The following is a 19,859-nucleotide window of genomic DNA, read 5'->3' on the forward strand; positions in this document are numbered from 1 at the left end:
ATTCTAGGTGCTGGATTTCCTGAAGGTGATCCAATGTTTCCTTTCATTGGATCATCCAGTGTGGCAAGGGCTGTTTTGAATAAACCCAAGTGTCTTTGAATCTAATATGTGTATATTAGTGTTGGTCACATCAGCTATGTTAACTGGGAGCCAGCGATTCATTTCTCCCACTAGAATCTGTTGGTAGTTCTATATTTAATTGGAAAAGGTACAGAAAAGGACAACAAAAATGATTATGGGTATGGAACAGCTTCCATATGAGGAGAGATTAAAAAAACTGGGACTTTTCAGCTTGGAAAAAAAAAGGCTAAGGGCAGATATGATAGAGGGCTATAAAATCATGACTGGTGTGGAGAAAGTAAATAAGTGTTGTTTACTCCTTCTCATAATACATGAACTAGGGGTCACCAAATGAAATTAATAGGCAGGCAGCACGTTCAAAGCAAACAAAAGGAAGCATTTCTTCACACAACACACAATCAACCTGTGGAACTCCTTGCCAGAGGATGTTGTGAAGGCCAAGACTATAACAGAGTTAAAAAAAAAAAAAACTAGATATATTCATGGAGGATAGGTCCATCAGTGGCTATTAGCGAGGATGAGAAGGGATGGTGTCCCTGGCCTTTGTTTGCCAGAAGCTGGGAATGGGTGACAGGGGACGGATCACTTGATGATTACCTGTTCTGTTCATTCCCTCTGAAGCACCTGGCATTGGCCACTGTTGGAAGACAGGATACTGGGCTAGATGGACCTTTGGTCTGACCCTGTATGTCCATTCTTATGTTCTTAATGTAAAGGTACCTAAATACACAATAAACCGCCTGTTTCATGCTTAAAGAACATTTGATTGAAATAAGTTACACTAGATTTACAGCTGCATATCTCAACCATAACCTAGTTCTGCAATGTTTTCTTGGATCTTCATCAGGTAGAAGATGTGAATAAAAAATTTGATAACCTTAGTAAACTTCAAGAGAATGGTTGGCAGCCAGTTAACATCCCAAGCAAAAGAGCCATCAAGGTATGTGCGACTCCTAAAAGTCTGCTCTAAGACTTAACATGTAAGAGTTTTGAACAGTTCTAAATAACTGGTAGAATTTTTATAGTATAAGGGTACTATACCTCCTGAAGCCCTGCTCATCCAGTTTTTCCTCTCTAAATACAACCAGTAACATTACAGAACTTTCAAAAAACAATCTTCACCCTTCCCCCACCCCAATTAATTGAATAAGCCACACCCCTGAGCGACATAAATTACACAGACTTAAGTGCTTGTGTGGACAGTGCTATGTCAGGGAAACCAGATGTTGGTCCAGTTGTGCTGGCAGGACATGAGGCAGTGTTTCCCTACTTGACCCAGTTATGGGACTCTCCGCCACTGCTAGGGCCCTGAGCTGACACCTGGTGGAGTAGGGTGGGACTGGGTACCCCTACGCCCTGCCACTGTCCCACACATAGGGCTGGCTGCATACTCACCCTAGGCCAGAGGGCCTGCATCGGAACTCAGAGATTGCTGCGTGATTGCTTGCCCCAGCCAGGAGGCTGAGAGCTACAGACTGTTTGTTTGCTCTGCTCCACCCAGAGGGCCAGAGCTCAGAAACAGCTGTTGTTGTTTGCCCCAGCCAGGAGGCTGAGGGCCATAAACTATTGACTACTCCGTCCACACTCAAAGAGCCAGAGCCCAGACCTACTGCTGTTTGCCCCTGCCAGAAGGGGGTGCCACAGACCCTGAGGGGGAAAGCGGCTGCAAAGCCACAAACTTCAAGTGTAGTAGCTCAGTTGTGGTCTAGAGAGAGGACTCTGTCGGTGTAATATTAACTCAGTTTGATTTTTCAGGTGAGGTCTTTGCAGTCATGCCAGTGGCAAAACTAGGAAGTAATGGGTGACTTTGCTAAACTGTAAATAAACTGCTAAACTGTAATAAAGGGGAGTAAACGTAGGACAGTTCCACTATTGGGGTTAGAATACTTTTGATTTTTTGGGTATGAACAGTCTGACACGCTCCAAAAACATAACTGTTAAAGTATTTAATACAGTCTGCCAAGTGGAAGGTAGGTAATTGCTTCCAGTGACTCATTGGACTAACAGTCAGGGCTGTGTGCGTTCCACAGTTTGGCTGTAGAATCCATTCTTTGCTGCAGAACTATGCACCAGAATATAAGCTTCAATTAAAAAAAAATGGTTGGACCCTTGTGGTTAGGAAGAGAAACTTTTATAGGTAAGCTAGTAGCATCCCTTTTGCTGTAGTCCATGATGTCCTGCATCTCTATCTCCTGGCCACTAGGAGTCTCTGCAGCCCACTGCTTACAAGGACATGAGCAAAAGAAACCCTGATTGCCATCAGCAAGGTGTCAGAAAAAGTTTTGAATTATAGGCTTTTACTTCAACACTCCTTGAAAAGAAATTGCTCTGCTCTTTTTGTCCATTCCCCAAACCCAGAAATAGTTGAATGATGGTACAAGAGATCATGGACATGAACAGGGATGACCTCTCCAGAAATTAGCAAAAAGAAAAGGAGTACTTGTGGTACCTTAGAGACTAACCAATTTATCTGAGCATGAGCTTTCGTGAGCTGCAGCTCACTTCATCGGATGCATAACTGGGAATTGGTCCTGCTTTGAGCAGGGGGTTGGACTAGATGACCTTCTGGGGTCCCTTCCAACCTTGATATTCTATGATTCATACCGTGGAAACTGCAGCAGACTTTATATACACACAGAGATCATGAAACAATACCTCCTCCCACCCCACTGTCCTGCTGGTAATAGCTTATCTAAAGTGATCATCAAGTTGGGCCATTTCCAGCACAAATCCAGGTTTTCTCACCCTCCACCCCCCCCACACACAAACTCACTCTCCTGCTGGTAATAGCTCATCCAAAGTGACAACTCTCTACACAATGTGCATGATAATCAAGGTGGGCCATTTCCTGCACAAATCCAGGTTCTCTCACCCCCCTCCAAAAAACACACACACAAACTCACTATCCTGCTGGTAATAGCTCATCCAAAGTGACCACTCTCCCTACAATGTACATGGTAATCAAGGTGGGCCATGTCCAGCACAAATCCAGGCTTTCTCACCCCCCCCCCTTTTTTCCTACCCCCGCAGACGTTCTGGTTAAACTTGGATTTAAACTTGGAGAGTGGTCAGTTTGGATGAGCTATTGCCAGCAGGAGAGTGAGTTTGTGTGTGTGTGTCCCCGGAAAAAAAAGGGGGGGCGGTGAGAGAGCCTGGATTTGTGCTGGACATGGCCCACCTTGATTACCATGCACATTGTAGGGAGAGTGGTCACTTTGGATGAGCTTTCTCACACACACCCCTTTTTTTTTTTCCGGGGAGACACACACACACAAACTCACTCTCCTGCTGGCAATAGCTCATCCAAACTGACCACTCTCCAAGTTTAAATCCAAGTTTAACCAGAACGTCTGTGGGGGGTAGGAAAAAAAGGGGGGGGTGAGAGAGCCTGGATTTGTGCTGGACATGGCCCACCTTGATTACTATGCACATTGTAGGGAAAGTGGTCACTTTGGATGAGCTATTACCAGCAGGAGAGTGAGTTTGTGTGTGTATGGGGGTGAGGGGGGGTGAGAACCTGGATTTGTGCAGGAAATGGCCCACCTTGATTATCATGCACATTGTGTAGAGAGTTGTCACTTTGGATGGGCTATTACCAGCAGGAGAGTGAGTTTGTGTGTGGGGGGTGGAGGGTGAGAAAACCTGGATTTGTGCTGGAAATGGCCCAACTTGATGATCACTTTAGATAAGCTATTACCAGCAGGACAGTGGGGTGGGAGGAGGTATTGTTTCATGATCTCTGTGTGTATATAAAGTCTGCTGCAGTTTCCACGGTATGCATCCGATGAAGTGAGCTGTAGCTCACGAAAGCTCATGCTCAAATAAATTGGTTAGTCTCTAAGGTGCCACAAGTACTCCTTTTCTTTTTGCGAATACAGACTAACACAGCTGTTACTCTGAATCCAGAAATTAGATTTCTCATAACCATCTTTGTATGGGCACTATTTACAGTGGCCAGCAGCCCCGAAGATGTTCTTGCATAACTGCTTTTTGTCTCTAAGCTTTAAGATGCGATAGAGATTCTCTTTCTACAACTTTCAGAAGAAAGCTGTCCCAAGTGGGATATCTAAGCTGAAACAAGGGGCTGCTGGAAGAACTGCTGCCCGAAACCGTATTGCTGCCATAAGAGCAGCCATGAAAGAGAAAATGAAGCAGGGAGAGACAGCAGCTGACTTTGCAGCCCAAGAGATGCCAAAAGAAGAAGAAAAGGTGGTGTTTGAGGCAGGATTTTTCAGAATTGAAAGTCCTCTCAAATCTTTTCCAGGTCGGTGAAGTTCATTCCTATTACTGTGATCCGATACTGCTGGTGGGACTTCCTCCCCCTGTGCTCCAGTTTGAACTTTGTGGATTATATTTGATGCTGTTGTCTCACTTCAGTGTCAGGTGGAATGGTATTTCACCTTTGTGTAAGTTCATTACACAAAGAACTGAAGGCAGTTGTTTTGCATGGATGAAGTTATTTGAATGAATTCACTCAATTGAGATGTCTACTGAAGTAAATCAGGCAGTAATGTGACAATGTTTTGTATACAATTTTCAGCACCTGGTTAACTACAAAGCTTTATGTTGAGTATTCTTGCTTTACTCACATGACTAAACAGCCTCTAGATCTCTGTAAATAGGTTCTGCCCTTTGTTACTGTGCTAGACACATAGTTAAGAGAGCAAAGGAGTACACAAGATCTTTCTTCTACTGCAATCTAATTATGAAATCCTTTTTCTCAATAGCCTTGTTCCCAGTTGGCTCTGAGCCATTAGGAGCGGTGTTCAGCTTCTTTTCTCTATCATCTTTCCAGGTGTTCAGTCTGATTCTAAGAGTGTGTTCTCAACTCCTGTTGTTCTTGGGTATAGATTTATCTTCCCAAAAGTAGCAGAATTCTTTTAATGCACGTGACTAATACCTTGAGGTCTTTGAATTAAAAGGATTCAGCAACATTGGCTTTAAATGCCAAGATGGTGTCCACTAACAAATCTGAATCTGTCAGTTGAAACAAGGTGAGTAAGAGATACTCTGTCACTGGACCTACTTCTATTGGTGAGAAAGACAAACTGTCAGGTTTACACAGAGCTCCTCTTCAGGTCTGGGACATGTACTCAGAGTGTCACAGGGAAATACAAGGTGGAACAGATTTTTTAGCATAAGTAGTTAACACATCAAGGGACCATTCATGGTGAAGTGGCCCTTTAGCACCTCTCCAGTCATAGGTGGGGAAAGGTGTGGGGAGGCTGGGGCAGGGGTTTAAATTGGTTACAGATTGCTGTAATAAGCCAGAAATCCAGTGTCTATGTTCAGTCCATGATTTTTAGTATCTAGCAAAGTTACAAATTTAAGGTCCCAGGCTTATCTTTTGATGGAGGTGTCCTGAAAGGAAACCTGCACAAGGACTGAGAGGTCCAATACAGTGATCGCTTTTTGAAAATTATTCGCCCATGGGTGATAGTGACCTATTCACGCTTGTCACCTTTGTTCGTATTCTACCTGGTAGATTCACAATAAATTATTCTTAACTTGCCATCTGAATAAACCACTTAACTTCAACCAATTGAAAAAATAGCAAATTAGAAAGTGTTTCTAATCAGAATCTTGGTCACTGAATTTGTCCCATCCTATAGAAACATGTCCTATCTAATGAAACTTTAAACACATTTTTCAGCTTTGCCTTCCAAAACACCTGGCAGATCTTCCCAACGGATTTCTAAACAACTGACAACTCCAGGATCAGCTAGTAGAACTTTGCTCCAAAGCAGACTTGCCATTCTCTGCAGCTCTGAGGACGCTGTTGCAAAACAGACTCCACCAGCAGCCAGTGGCTTTCATGTTCCAGAAAATCCTAACGGGCTACAGGCTCCTACTAGAAAAACTCTGTTTGGCAGCACACTGGAACAAAGGTAGACACTTGAATACAGCTTCATTCTAACTTCAGTTGCTGCAGAAGTTACTAGTTAACTTTTACATGAGAAAATTTAGACTCCCTCTCAGCACATACAGTTGTCAATATTAATGTTTGCTAAATCTTACCATTAATTCTGCCTGGGTAAAAGATGTCAAGTCCTTGTTTTCCTCCCTCCACTGACCTAAAAAGGCTTTGCATCTCAAACATAATTTCATTGTGCATAAGTAGACATTTAATTTCTGTCCAGAAAATGAGTTGTGTAGTGAGTAGTGACCATGACGGTAGGAGGGAGAACAGCATAATAAAGACAATGGATTTCAAGAAGGCACACTTTAGCAAACTCAGAGAGTTGGTAGGTAAAATCCAATGGGAAGCAAGTCTAAGGGGAAAAACAATTGAAGACAGTTGGCAGTTTTTCAAAGAGACATTATTATGGGCACAAAAGCAAACTATCCCACTGCATAGGAAAGATAGGAAGCCTGGCAAGAGACCACCCTGGCTTAACCAAGAGATCTTCAATGATCAAAAACTCAAAAAAGAGTCCTACAAAAAGTGGAAACTTGGTCAAATTACAAAAAATGAATACAAACAAATAACACAAGTATGTAGGGACAAAATTAGAAAAGCTAAGGCACAAAATGAGATCAAACTAGATAGGAACATAAAAGGAAACAAGAAAACATTTTGCAAATACATTAGAAGCAAGAGGAAGGCCAATGAGAGAGTAGGCCCATTACTCAATCAGGGAGGAGAGACAATAACAGAAAATGTGAGAATGGCAGAGGTACTTAATGACTTCTTTGTTTCGGTTTTCACCAAGAAGGTTGGTGGCAATTGGATGTCTAACATAGTGAATGCCAGTGAAAATGAAGTAGGATCAGAGCCTAAAATAGGGAAAGAACAAATTAAAAATTACTTAGACAAGTTAAATGTCTTCAAATCACCAGGCACTGATTAAATGCATCCTAGAATACTCAAGGAGCTGACTGAGGAGATATGAGCCATTAGCAATCATCTTTGAAAAGTCACAATAGGAAAAGGACAAATATGGTGCCCATCTATAAAAAGGGAAATAAGGACAACCTGGGGAATTAGACCAGTCAGCTTAACTTCTGTACCCAGAAAGATAATGTTTGCAAATAGATTGCTTAATTTGCTCCACCTAGAAGATAATAAGGTGATAAATAACAGCATGGATTTGTCAAGAACAAATCATGTCAAAGCAACCTGATCGCTTTCTTTGACAGGGTAACAAGCCTTGTGGATGGGGGGAAGGGGTAGATATGATATATCTTGACTTTCATAAGACTTTTGATACCATCTTGCATGACCTTCTCATAAATAAACTAGGGAAATACAACCCAGATGGAGCTACTATAAGGCGGGTGCATAACTGGTTGGAAAACTGTTCCCAGAGAGTAGTTATCAGTGGTTCACAATCATGGTGGAAGTGCATGATGAGTGGGGTCCTACAGGGATCGGTTCTGGGTCCGGTTCTGTTCAATAGCTTCATCAGTGATTTAGATAATGGCATGGAGAGTACATTTATAAAGTTTGTGGACGATACCAAGCTGGGAGGGGTTTCAAGTGTTTCGGAGAATAGGATTAAAATTCAAAATGATCTGGACAAATTGGAAAAATGGTCTGAAGTAAATAGGATGAAACTCAATAAGGACAAATACAAAATACTCCACTTAGGAAGGAGCAATCAGTTGCACACATGCAAAATGGGAAATGACTGCCCAGGAAGGAGTACTGTGGAAAGGGATCTGGGGGTCATAGTGGTCCACAAGCTAAATATGCATCAACAGTGTAACGCTTGTTGCAAAAAAAAGCAAGCATCATTCTGGGATGTATTAGCAAGAGTATTGTGAGCAAGACATGAGAAGCAATCATTCTGCTCTACTGTGCTGATTAGGCCTCAACTGAAGTATTGTATCCAATTCTGGGCGCCACATTTCAGGAGAGATGTGGACAAATTGGAGGGGGTCCAGAGAAAAGCCACAAGAATGATTTAAAGGTCTAGAAAACATGACCTATGAGGGAAGATTGGAAAATACTGGGTTTATTTAGTCTGGAGAAGAGAAGACTGAGCGGGGACATAACAGTTTTCAAGTACTTAAAAGGTTGTTACAAGGAGGAGGAAGAAAAATTGTTCTTCTTAACCTCAGAGGATAGAACAAGAAGCAATGGGCTTAAATTGCAGCAAGGGTGGTTTAGGTTGGACATTAGGAAAAACTTCCTAACTATCAGAGTGGTTAAGCACTGGAATAAATTGCCTAGGGAGGTTGTGGAATCTCCATCATTGGGGATTTTTAAGAGCAGGTTGGACCAATACCTGTCAGGGATGGTCTAGATAATACTTAATCCTGCTTTGAGTGCAGGAAACTGGACTAGATGACCTCTCAAGGTCCCTTCCAGTTCTATGATTCTATGATAACTGCAGAACAAACTATTTAATGGGGTCAAGGTTGGCTATGCCAAAAGTTGAGAATGGTTAGAGAGGACTGAATGTTCAGGTTTCTTTTTCAGTGGCTCCCCACTTGCAGAAGAACAATGCTCTGTGACAGATGGTGCAGCAGAGAGAACTAAGAGAACTAATGTGAGTTGTGTCTTCATTGACTAGTGCATGTATGTGCCTTAAAAATCTATCTTCAGTATATAAGAAACTGTTAATGTTTACCCCATAAATCAGTGAATACCATGGATTCTGAATCAGGAGAATGTACTTTCCTGTTCCTCCAGAGCGTCTGAAAGTTCGGAGAGGTGTTTGCATAGGATCACTAGTATTGAATGGCAGATTATCTTAAGCTTTGTTTCTTGTTTATATGGATCCACATTTAATCCTTTTTGGGCCCAGTTGAGTCCAACAGCATAAAGCCATTCTCCTACACACTACTAAAAATCTCCTGCATTGATTTTTATCCTCAGAATCTACTACACTTAAAAGAGCAAGCAAAGAATGTTCTTCCTGTTTGTTTGTTTCACCTCGGAGAATGTCTAGATGCAATATTATCTTTACCTGCATTTAACTTCTCCATGCACTTATTCCACATCACTGTCTGCAGAGGGGATCTTGTATATGAAACATTTGTTCAGTTATGACTGCCCCTCTTGTCTTCCCCAAGAAGTTTCTCATAGCTTTCCTCAGGGAGATAGCCTTGCCTATGGGACTTTTCAAGCTTCAATATTGCTCAGTATGTAGTTCTGTGCTTTTAGGAAACAATGTAGCAAGAGAACGAACTGGTTACCTAAAATACTCTTCAGGCACCTCTGCTAAAAGTGTAAATTCAGTTTTCTTCAGGGAGGGAGAATTGACCTTATATTTTCCTCTTCAAAATCTTGTCAAAGAAGCACCAAAGAAACTAGCTTACCTCTGAAATAGATCACAGCAGTGGACTTACAGAGGCCACCTTTTTTTTTTGGTCTTTTGAAGAGTCTCTTGTGTAAATGTACTAAACTCTAACAAATTATCCAAAGACTAACGCCAACCCACAGGCCTTGTATCTTAACAATACACATGGTGGAGTACCATCTTCCATGATCTCTTGGCCTGCACGTGTCCTGGCCCTCATGTACACTTTGTGCTTTCTTTCTGTTTCTAAAGTTGATACATTTTTCACTGACAACAAAACAAAAAGCCCAAAACAGAACTGAGTACTTATTTATGTCTCTCTTGCTATCTTACTTTCTACTTTTCCCTTTTAATTCTTCAGGAAACAAATGTAGCTGTTCTTGAGGTGTGTTTACACCCAGATGAAAGGAGGAGTTCAGGTCCTGTTGATTCCCAAGCGCTGGAAGATCCTGGCACTAAAATAGAAATGCCAGATGTTACAGAAGAGATGGAACTGTCTGCTACAGATCTTACGGGTCAAGACATTGTCATGCACAGCCCAGAAAAGAATGTCCAGCCAGAAACTGATTTCATTCAGGCTGAAAAACCAAACACACCAGAATATAGGTTCTCTTCAGGTGCGTTTCTTTATGGCTATTTCTCATAGTTTGTGTTTTACTGTTAGGATTGAGTCTTTATCTGATAATTTTAAGATTATTAATGGACCTTGTTAACACGTGAACTTATTGGTACAGGACTATTAGTCTCTCTAAGGGTATGTCTACACTACGGAATAAGGTCGAATTTATAGAAGTCGTTTTTTTAGAAATCTGTTTTATATATTCGAGTGTGTGTGTCCCCACAGAAAATGCTCTAACTGCATTAAGTGCATTAACTCGGCGGAGTGCTTCCACAGTACCGAGGCTAGAGTCGACTTCCGGAGCATTGCACTGTGGATAGCTATCCTACAGTTCCCGCAATCTCCGCTGCCCATTGGAATTCTGGATTGAGATCCCAATGCCTGATGGGGCTAAAACATTATCGTGGGTGGTTCTGGGTACATATCGTCAGGCCTCCCTTCCTCCGTGAAAGCAAGGGCAGACAATTGTTTCGCGCCTTTTTTCCTGAGTTACCTTTGCAGACGCCATACCACGGCAAGCATGGAGCCCGCTCAGGTAACCGTCACCGTATGTCTCCTGGGTGCTGGCAGACGCGGTACAGCATTGCTACACAGTAGCAGCAACCCATTGCCTTCTGGCAGCAGACAGTGCAATACGACTGGTAGCCGTCCTCGTCGTGTCTGAGGTGCTCCTGGCCACGTCGGCTGGGAGCGCCTGGGCAGACATGGGCGCAGGGACTAAATTTGGAGTGACTTGACCAGGTCATTCTCTTTAGTCCTGCAGTCAGTCCTATTGAACCGTCTTATGGTGAGCAGGCAGGCGATACGGATTGCTAGCAGTAGTACTGTACCATCTTCTGCCGAGCAGCCATGAGATGTGGATGGCATGCAGTCCTTCTGCACCGTCTGCTGCCAGCCAAAGATGTAAAAGATAGCTGGAGTAGATCAAAACAAGAAATAGACCAGATTTTTTTTGTACTCATTTGCCTCCTCCCCCATCTAGGGGACTCATTCCTCTAGGTCACACTGCAGTCACTCACAGAGAAGGTGCAGCGAGGTAAATCTAGCCATGTATCAATCGGAGGCCAGGCTAACCTCCTTGTTCCAATAAGAACAATAACTTAGGTGCACCATTTCTTATTGGAACCCTCCGTGAAGTCCTGCCTGAAATACTCCTTGATGTAAAGCCACCCCCTTTGTTGATTTTAGCTCCCTGAAGCCAACCCTGTAAGCCGTGTCGTCAGTCGCCCCTCCCTCCGTCAGAGCAACGGCAGACAATCGTTCTGCGCCTTTTTTCTGTGCGGACGCCATACCAAGGCAAGCATGGAGGCCGCTCAGCTCACTTTGGCAATTAGGAGCACATTAAACACCACACACATTATCCAGCAGTATATGCAGCACCAGAACCTGGCAGAGTGATACCAGGCGAGGAGGCGACGTCAGCGCGGTCACGTGAATGATCAGGACATGGACACAGATTTCTCTGAAAGCATGGGCCCTGCCAATGCATGCATCATGGTGCTAATGGGGCAGGTTCATGCTGTGGAACGCCGATTCTGGGCTCGGGAAACAAGCACAGACTGGTGGGACTGCATAGTGTTGCAGGTCTGGGACGATTCCCAGTAGCTGCGAAACTTTCGCATGCGTAAGGGCACTTTCATGGAACTTTGTGACTTGCTTTCCCCTGCCCTGAGGCGCATGAATACCAAGATGAGAGCAGCCCTCACAGTTCAGAAGCGAGTGGCGATAGCCCTGTGGAAGCTTGCAACACCAGACAGCTACCGGTCAGTTGGGAATCAATTTGGAGTGGGCAAATCTACTGTGGGGGCTGCTGTGATGCAAGTAGCCCACGCAATCAAAGATCTGCTGATATCAAGGGTAGTAACCCTGGGAAATGTGCAGGTCATAGTGGATGGCTTTGCTGCAATGGGATTCCCTAACTGTGGTGGGGCCATAGACAGAACCCATATCCCTATCTTGGCACCGGAGCACCAAGCCGCCGAGTACGTAAACCGTAAGGGGTACTTTTTCAATAGTGCTGCAAGCTCTGGTGGATCACAAGGGACATTTCACCAACATCAACGTGGGATGGCCGGGAAAGGTACATGACGCTCGCATCTTCAGGAACTGTGGTCCGTTTCAAAAGCTGCAGGAAGGGACTTTATTCCCAGACCAGAAAATAACTGTTGGGGATGTTGAAATGCCTATATGTATCCTTGGGGACCCAGCCTACCCCTTAATGCCATGGCTCATGAAGCCGTACACAGGCAGCCTGGACAGTAGTCAGGAGCTGCTCAACTGCAAGCTGAGCAAGTGCAGAATGGTGGTAGAATGTGCATTTGGACGTTTAAAGGCGCGCTGGCGCAGTTTACTGACTCGCTTAGACCTCAGCGAAACCAATATTCCCACTGTTATTACTGCTTGCTGTGTGCTCCACAATATCTGTGAGAGTAAGGGGGAGACGTTTATGGCGGGGTCGGAGGTTGAGGCAAATCACCTGGCTGCTGATTACGTGCAGCCAGACACCAGGGTGGTTAGAAGAGCACAGGAGGGCGCGGTACACATCAGAGAAGCTTTGAAAACCAGTTTCATGACTGGCCAGGCTACGGTGTGAAAGTTCTGTTTGTTTCTCCTTGATGAAACCCCCCGCCCCTTGGTTCACTCTACTTCCCTGTAAGCTAACCACCCTCCTCTCCTCCCTTCGATCACCGCTTGCAGAGGCAATAAAGTCATTGTTGCTTCACATTTATGCATTCTTTATTCATTCATCACACAAATAGGGGGGTGACTACCAAGGCAGCCCAGGAGGGGTGGTGGAGGAGGGAAGGAAAATGCCACACAGCACTTTAAGCACAGCACTTTAAAAGTTTACAACTTTAAAATTTATTGAATGCCAGCCTTCTTTTTTTGGGACAATCCTCTGTGGTGGAGTGGCTGGTTGGCCGGTGCCCCCCCCCCCCGCCCCGCATTCTTGGGCGTTTGGGTGTGGAGGCTATGGAACTTGGGGAGGAGGGCGGTTGGTTACACAGGGGCTGTAGTGGCAGTCTGTGCTCCAGCTGCCTTTGCTGCAGCTCAACCATACACTGGAGCATACTGGTTTGGTCCTCCAGCAGCCTCAGCACTGAATCCTGCCTCCTCTCATCACGCTGCTGCCACATTTGAGCTTCAGCCCTCTCTTCAGCCCGCCACCTCTCCTCCCAGTCATTTTGTGCTTTCCTGCACTCTGACATTATTTGTCTCCACGCATTCATCTGTGCTCTGTCAGTGTGGGAGGACAGCATGAGCTCAGAGAACATTTCATCTCGAGTGCATTTTTTTTCTTTCTAAGCTTCACTAGCCTCTGGGAAGGAGAAGATCCTGTGATCATTGAAACACATGCAGCTGGTGGAGAAAAAAAAAAGGACAGCGGTATTTAAAAAGACACATTTTATAAAACAGTGGCTACACTCTTTCAGGGTAAACCTTGCTGTTAACATTACATACATAGCACATGTGCTTTCGTTACAAGGTCGCATTTTGCCTCCCCCCACCGCGTGGCTACCCCCTCAAACCTCCCCCCTCCCTGTGGCTAACAGCGGGGAACATTTCTGTTTAGCCACAGGCAAACAGCCCAGCAGGAATGGGCTCCTCTGAGTGTCCCCTGAAGAAAAGCACTCTATTTCAACCAGGTGACCATGAATTATATCTCACTCTCCTGAGGATAACACAGAGATAAAGAACGGATGTTGTTTGAACGCCAGCAAACATACACTGCAATGCTTTGTTGTACAATGATTCCCAAGTACGTGTTACTGGCTTGGAGTGGTAAAGTCCTACCATGAAGGACGCAATAAGGCTGCCCTCCCCAGAAACCTTTTGCAAAGGCTTTGGGAGTACATCCAGGAGAGCCGCGAATGCCAGGGCAAAGTAATCCTTTCACATGCTTGCTTTTAAACCATGTATAGTATTTTAAAAGGTACACTCACCGGAGGTCCCTTCTCCGCCTCCTGGACCCAGCAGGCGGCCTTGGGTGGGTTCGGGGGGTACTGGCTCCAGGTCCAAGGTGACAAACAGTTCCTGGCTGTCGGGAAAACCGGTTTCTCCACTTGCTTGCTGTGAGCTATCTACAACCTCATCATCATCTTCTTCGTCCTCAAAACCTGCTTCCGTATTGCCTCCATCTCCATTGAAGGAGTCAAACAACACGGCTGGGGTAGTGGTGGCTGAACCCCCTAAAATGGCATGCAGCTCATCATACAAGCGGCATGTTTGGGGCTCTGACCCGGAGCGGCCGTTCGCCTCTCTGGTTTTCTGGTAGGCTTGCCTCAGCTCCTTCAGTTTCATGCGGCACTGCTTCGGGTCCCTGTTATGGTCTCTGTCCTTCATGCCCTGGGAGATTTTGACAAAGGTTTTGGCATTTCGAAAACTGGAATGGAGTTCTGATAGCACGGATTCCTCTCCCCATACAGCGATCAGATCCCGTACCTCCCGTTCAGTCCATGCTGGAGCTCTTTTGCGATTCTGGGACTCCATCATGGTCACCTCTGCTGATGAGCTCTGCATGGTCACCTGCAGCTTGCCACGCTGGCCAAACAGAAAATGAGATTCAAAAGTTCACGGTTCTTTTCCTGTCTACCTGGCCAGTGCATCTGAGTTGAGAGTGCTGTCCAGAGCGGTCACAATGGAGCATTCTGGGATAGCTCCCAGAGGCCAATACCGTCGAATTGTGTCCACAGTACCCCAAATTCGAGCCGGCAAGGCCGATTTAAGCGCTAATCCACTTGTCAGGGATGGAGTAAGGAAATCGATTTTTAAGAGCCCTTTAAGTCGAAATAAAGGGCTTCATCGTGTGGACGGGTGCAGGTTTACATCGATTTAATGCTGCTAAATTCGACCTAAAGTCCTAGTGTAGACCAGGGCTGTATGGGGTGGGTGCAGTGTCAGTGTCTATTTGGCATTTGCACTGACATCCTTGTATTACACTGGATGCACAACGGCAAACAACCATACTACTCAAGAGGTTTTTTATGGTATAATCTTCAATAGGGTGTGTAATCCCGCTATAAAAAGCAGAAGCAAAGGTTGATATACGCTATGAAAACAAACTGAAGTCAGGAATAGGTACAGAAAATGTATAGCTTTTCCAGCACTATTAAGCAATGGAGTGTAACTTTTCAATTTTGAAATGTGGTCTTATTTTCCAGATCTTTTTCATAGCGATTTCATCTCTAGTGATGGAACTCCTTTTGACGTGGTAGGTTCACCTTTAGTCTGACTTGACTAAAACAATCCATTTACATGGCAACACCATTAAACTTTCATATGAAATGGCTTTTGTAAAATTCCCTGAACTACTGCAATGAATTCAACTCCATAAAAAGTCAGTTGAAAGACCTGGTTACTCAAGTGCAGTGGTTCTCAAACTGCGGGTCTGGATTTGAATGGGGTCACCAGGGCTGGCTTAGACTTGCTGAAGCCCGAGCCCCACTACCCAGGGCCAAAGCCTGAGGGCTTCAGCCCTGGATGGCAGGACTCAGGTGGCAGGCCCCCTGACTGGGGCTGAAGCCCTTGAGCTTCAGGTTTGGCCCCCCCCCACCTGGAGCAGTGGGGCTTGGGCTTTGGCCCGTCCCCCAGGGCAGTGGGGCTTGGGCGGGCTCAGGGTTCAGTCCCCTGCCCCAGATCGTGAAGTAACTTTTATTATTAGAAGGGGTTCGTGATGTAATGAAGTTTGATAACCCCTGTTCTAGTGAATGCAGCCCTTTGTGGTGACTCGAGAACAGCTTACGTGGATCCGGATAAAATAGCTCAAGATTTTTGTAGAACAGTTGTCTAACTCCTGTCAAACTGCTTGATCCTTGACTTGGTCAAACTGCCAAACATCCAGAAAATCTAATTAGTCTGAACCCTTAGTGATCTTCTCCCTCATGAAGAGTTGAGGCATGATAGCTAACCAGGTGAAGGCTTATTTCCTTCTGTTAATACCTGCTAAAAATGGATCATATGCTCCTCACTTTTTGCCTTCATCTGTCCTTTTTCCTTCCCTCTTTCATACGAGACTGCTTCAGGTCTCTATTCTCCCTCTGCCTTGGTAGCTCTAATATTTTCTCGGGCTGAAATTGTCAAAAGAGCCCCAGGGGAAAGTTGGTGTCCAAATCTAGGGGATTTGGGTGCCCAGCTCCATTGGCTCCTCTGAAGATCCCCACCTTGCTACTGTAACTGGTCCCCTTCTCTCCAAAACTGAGCTGATACTTAAACTCTCCTTATGTGATTGGAAACACAAGCCAGCAAAGTGCTGGACCAAAGAGGAGGTCCCAGTGACATTGGTAAGTTGGTTGGGGGGGGGGGGGAAGGGTTGATTCGTGGGTGTTGCTTTGGAACAATGTGAAGTACAACAGCTATCACCACATTTGAGCCGAGCTCTCCATCCGATGCTTAACATTTCTAGCCATGCTGCCGCTTTCGGCACTCTTAAGGGTTCTGCTAGCAAAGCCTATGTTTTACCTTTAAAGCTGTGATGATTAGTGCCCATAGTACTGAATGAGGGGATGAGAGAAAATTCCCTTAATAAAATCCCTGTGTCAAAACATTGTCCCCCACCTCTTGTCCCAAGGGCTTATACATGTCTACTATTCATAGACACCTACACCATGCATAAACACTTGATTGACCATGACAGCTCCTGTCAGTCTGGCATTAAATCATTGTGCTAATCAGTAGAGTAATCTGCTGCTGTAATATAAATTAGTGACTTTTGTTATGTGCTGTAGGCTGGATAACTGTTGCTTGAACACTTACTTCACACTTTAATTTCCCCTACAGCCAAGCCTGGATTGCAGCCTCCCCTTCACGCCAGTCAGGAATGAAGCACAGAAGGTTGCTGCAGCTGAAATATGCAATGATCTAATTGTATTTTCTCCTTTGTCTCTCCCCTCTGTGGAAAAATGAAGACTGACTTTGAATTCAGAATGTGTAAATTACACTAACTGAATACACAGAGGGACATCTGAAGTACCAGGATATTACCCTTGAGAACAACTGTGTACTGAGTAAATGTGTCTAACCTGGTATTTAAATAGTAGAGCTACTTATTAAAAAATTTTTTGTAACATTTTATGAAGCAGATGACGTTGCAATTTGATAACTGCTGTACAGTAATTGCTAGGGAGGGTGATAAGTAGACCTGCTGTATCCGTAGTGACTTGCATGATGACTCTCCTATTTAGGGATAATATATCATGTCTAAGCTTTCACACATGTCCTATCCACTCCATGGTATAAACTTTATTTTATTCAGTTTTTGCTTTTCTCCATTTCTTTCCTTACCTCAAAAAATAATTCATGTATAAAATATGGGGCATGCTTTGTGCAGTCATTGTTAGTGTTAGCTGCACCTCTATCCCCTTTCTGGTCTCTGAGTGCACCCATTCGGGCCCTTTGTCTTTACACTCTGGAATTCCACAGTTCTCCCACACTTACACCGAGCCCTGGGATAGTTCGTACTCTGTGTATTGACTGTGCTTATTCAGCAGCTCTGACGGGGGCTCTTTTTAGGAGTCAGCCATCAGTGACCAAACAGCTTTCTTAAAACAAACAATATGTTGGTTTTAACAGTAGGAACAAAGCATTTGAAGAGGATTTGAAAACAGGTGTGTATGAGTATGGCTGATGGCACCTGAGGCAAGTTTTCTTCAGACTCCCCCAGCAAGTTCTTGTATGTCACCCTGATTTCCCCAAACTCCCCCTCCATCTTGAGAGAGAGACTCAAACTTGCCACAGTTCTTTGATCTCCTGTGTTCCTGAGCCTTTGCCTGTCTTGGCATCAGCTCTTAACAAGCCACAAGTGGTTATGGAGCAGTGGCTTATCCTGAACCCTTCCTTTTCCTTATTAGCCCCCCGTTGAACTAGATCAATATATTCATACAGCAAACATCCCAGTAACCAAGGCAACATCCAGTATTCATAAATTATTATAGATCAGCTCCAATTGTCACACATCATTTTAAAAAAAGTGACTTTTAGCCTCTTCATTGTCTAATTGTCAATCTTGTATAATTAAAATACCAATTCTCCCCTAACTTTACTTCAAAAGCTTAGTCAGATACCTAGTATCTTTCCATAGTTACAATGCTTTCTGCTGCATCTCGCCTCTGAAGGGGTATCTTATTTCAAAATGTTAAGCTGAAAGTGCTGTATTCATGACACTAGAGTCGGGTGTTGAACTAAAGATGAGGGTGCTAACCTGTCTCAGGATTGCTGTGCTGGTCCACTTGCTGAATTCGGTCCCCAAGGCAGATAGCCATCTCCATTCCTCTTTTACAGAGGACAAATTTCTTGCTCAGCTGAATTCTTAAAAATCCTGTGTAGTAAGGAGTGTTGGAGAATCATATGTGAAATGTTAGTCTGTATATAATAGTGTTAAATGGTGGGGGGGTTCTGATGACCCTGTCCTTCTGGGCTAGCACATCTCACCTGCTGACAACTCAAACTGCCTGCTCCTTACTATGTAATGTCACAATTAAGGCATAACTGTTAGTTGCCTTAAGTGGACAACTCATATATTACATATGACTCATCCTTGATAAGTTTGTAAACAGGTTCCCTAAGGGTTTCTTTTAAAGTAATGCTTGTCCTGATGTTCTTCATGTGACTTCAGATTGCAGCTTTCCTGGGGAGTGTTGCATGTGAATGGAATCAGATCTGAAAATGGACGCTGTAAGATTAAAGGGAACATACAACTTTAACAGATCCCCTCAAAGAAATTAACCAACCCATAAGCTCTCCTTCCAGCAGGGTGTAGGAGGAAATTGTTTAGCTAAACTTTATGGTAAAACCACCTGGAGATGAAGGATAGTCTAGTAGCTAGGGCACTCTGCCACTGACTTCCTCTGTGACCTTAGGTAAGTTGCTTAGCCTCTCTGTGCTTCAGTTTCTTATCTATAAAATAAGGATACTAGTCCTATCTCACAATGGGGGTTTGAGGTGCTCAGGTAGCATGGTAATGGAAGATTTAAGTAATGCTAATTTGTATTGCTCACACCTTCAGCCATCTTATTCTCAGGCTTCAGAGTTCTAACCTCCTTGAAGTAGTTGTGGCATAACTTGCCATACCTTCCCCTTCATGAACAAGGTCAGCTCCCAGACTGCTGCACTGGGCAGCACAGCATGGGGAGGAGGTGACCAGCCCTCTGTGGAGAAAGAAGTGGTTCGGGACTATTTAGAAAAGCTGGCCGAGCACAAATCCATGGGGCCAGATGCGCTGCATCCGAGAGTGCTAAAGGAGTTGGCGGATGTGATTGCAGAGCCATTGGCCATTATCTTTGAAAACTCATGGCGATCCGGGGAAGTCCCGGACTACTGGAAAAAGGCTAATGTAGTGCCCATCTTTAAAAAAGGGATGAAGGAGGATCCTGGGAACTACAGGCCAGTCAGCCTCACCTCAGTCCCTGGAAAAATCATGGAGCAGGTCCTCAAGGAATCAATTCTGAAGCATTTAGAGGAGAGGAAAGTGATCAGGAACAGTCAGCATGGATTCACCAAGGGCAAGTCATGCCTGACTAATCTAATTGCCTTCTATGAAGAGATAACTGGCTCTGTGGATGAGGGGAAAGTGGTGGACGTGTTGTTCCTTGACTTTAGCGAAGCTTTTGACACGGTCTCCCACAGTATTCTTGCCAGCAAGTTAAAGAAGTATGGGCTGGATGAATGGACTATAATGTGGATAGAAAGTTGGCTAGATTGTCGGGCTCAACGGGTAGTGATCAATGGCTCCATATCTAGATGGCAGCCGGTATCAAGTGGAGTGCCCCAAGGGTCGGTCCTCGGGCCGGTTTTGTTCAATATCTTCATAAATGATCGGGAGGATGGTGTGGATTGTACCCTCAGCAAGTTTGCAGATGACACTAAACTGGGAGGAGAGGTAGATACGCTGGAGGGTAGGGATAGGATACAGAGGG

At 44.6% G+C, this 19,859-nt stretch overlaps 1 protein-coding gene and 1 long non-coding RNA gene across 5 annotated transcripts in view; one reads left to right on the top strand and one right to left on the bottom strand.

The window, feature by feature from the left end:
- The window catches only part of DLGAP5 (DLG associated protein 5), a 47,373-nt gene extending 30,174 nt beyond the window's left edge, over positions 1-17,199 (top strand). For 3 of the 4 annotated variants that reach the window (XM_073350056.1, XM_073350057.1, XM_073350059.1), the window contains 7 exons: positions 929-1,021; positions 4,123-4,345; positions 5,735-5,969; positions 8,507-8,576; positions 9,691-9,946; positions 15,111-15,160; positions 16,726-17,199. In XM_073350056.1, the coding sequence (XP_073206157.1) occupies positions 929-1,021; positions 4,123-4,345; positions 5,735-5,969; positions 8,507-8,576; positions 9,691-9,946; positions 15,111-15,160; positions 16,726-16,851 (1,053 nt within the window). In that variant the 3' untranslated portion in view covers positions 16,852-17,199. Of the gene's footprint in view, positions 1-928; positions 1,022-4,122; positions 4,346-5,734; positions 5,970-8,506; positions 8,577-9,690; positions 9,947-11,136; positions 12,641-15,110; positions 15,161-16,725 lie in introns of those variants that run through there. The other variant, XM_073350058.1, reaches the window with a different exon arrangement.
- Positions 12,638-18,132, bottom strand: LOC140913504 (uncharacterized). Its single transcript, XR_012159607.1, has 3 exons — positions 16,702-18,132; positions 13,893-14,966; positions 12,638-13,308 (listed from the first exon to the last, which is right to left on the bottom strand). It is a non-coding gene; the product is annotated as an uncharacterized lncRNA (long non-coding RNA).
- Positions 18,133-19,859: the final 1,727 nt, after the last annotated feature.

This window comes from Lepidochelys kempii, chromosome 6, assembly GCF_965140265.1.
Source record: "Lepidochelys kempii isolate rLepKem1 chromosome 6, rLepKem1.hap2, whole genome shotgun sequence".
NCBI lineage: Eukaryota > Metazoa > Chordata > Testudines > Cheloniidae > Lepidochelys > Lepidochelys kempii.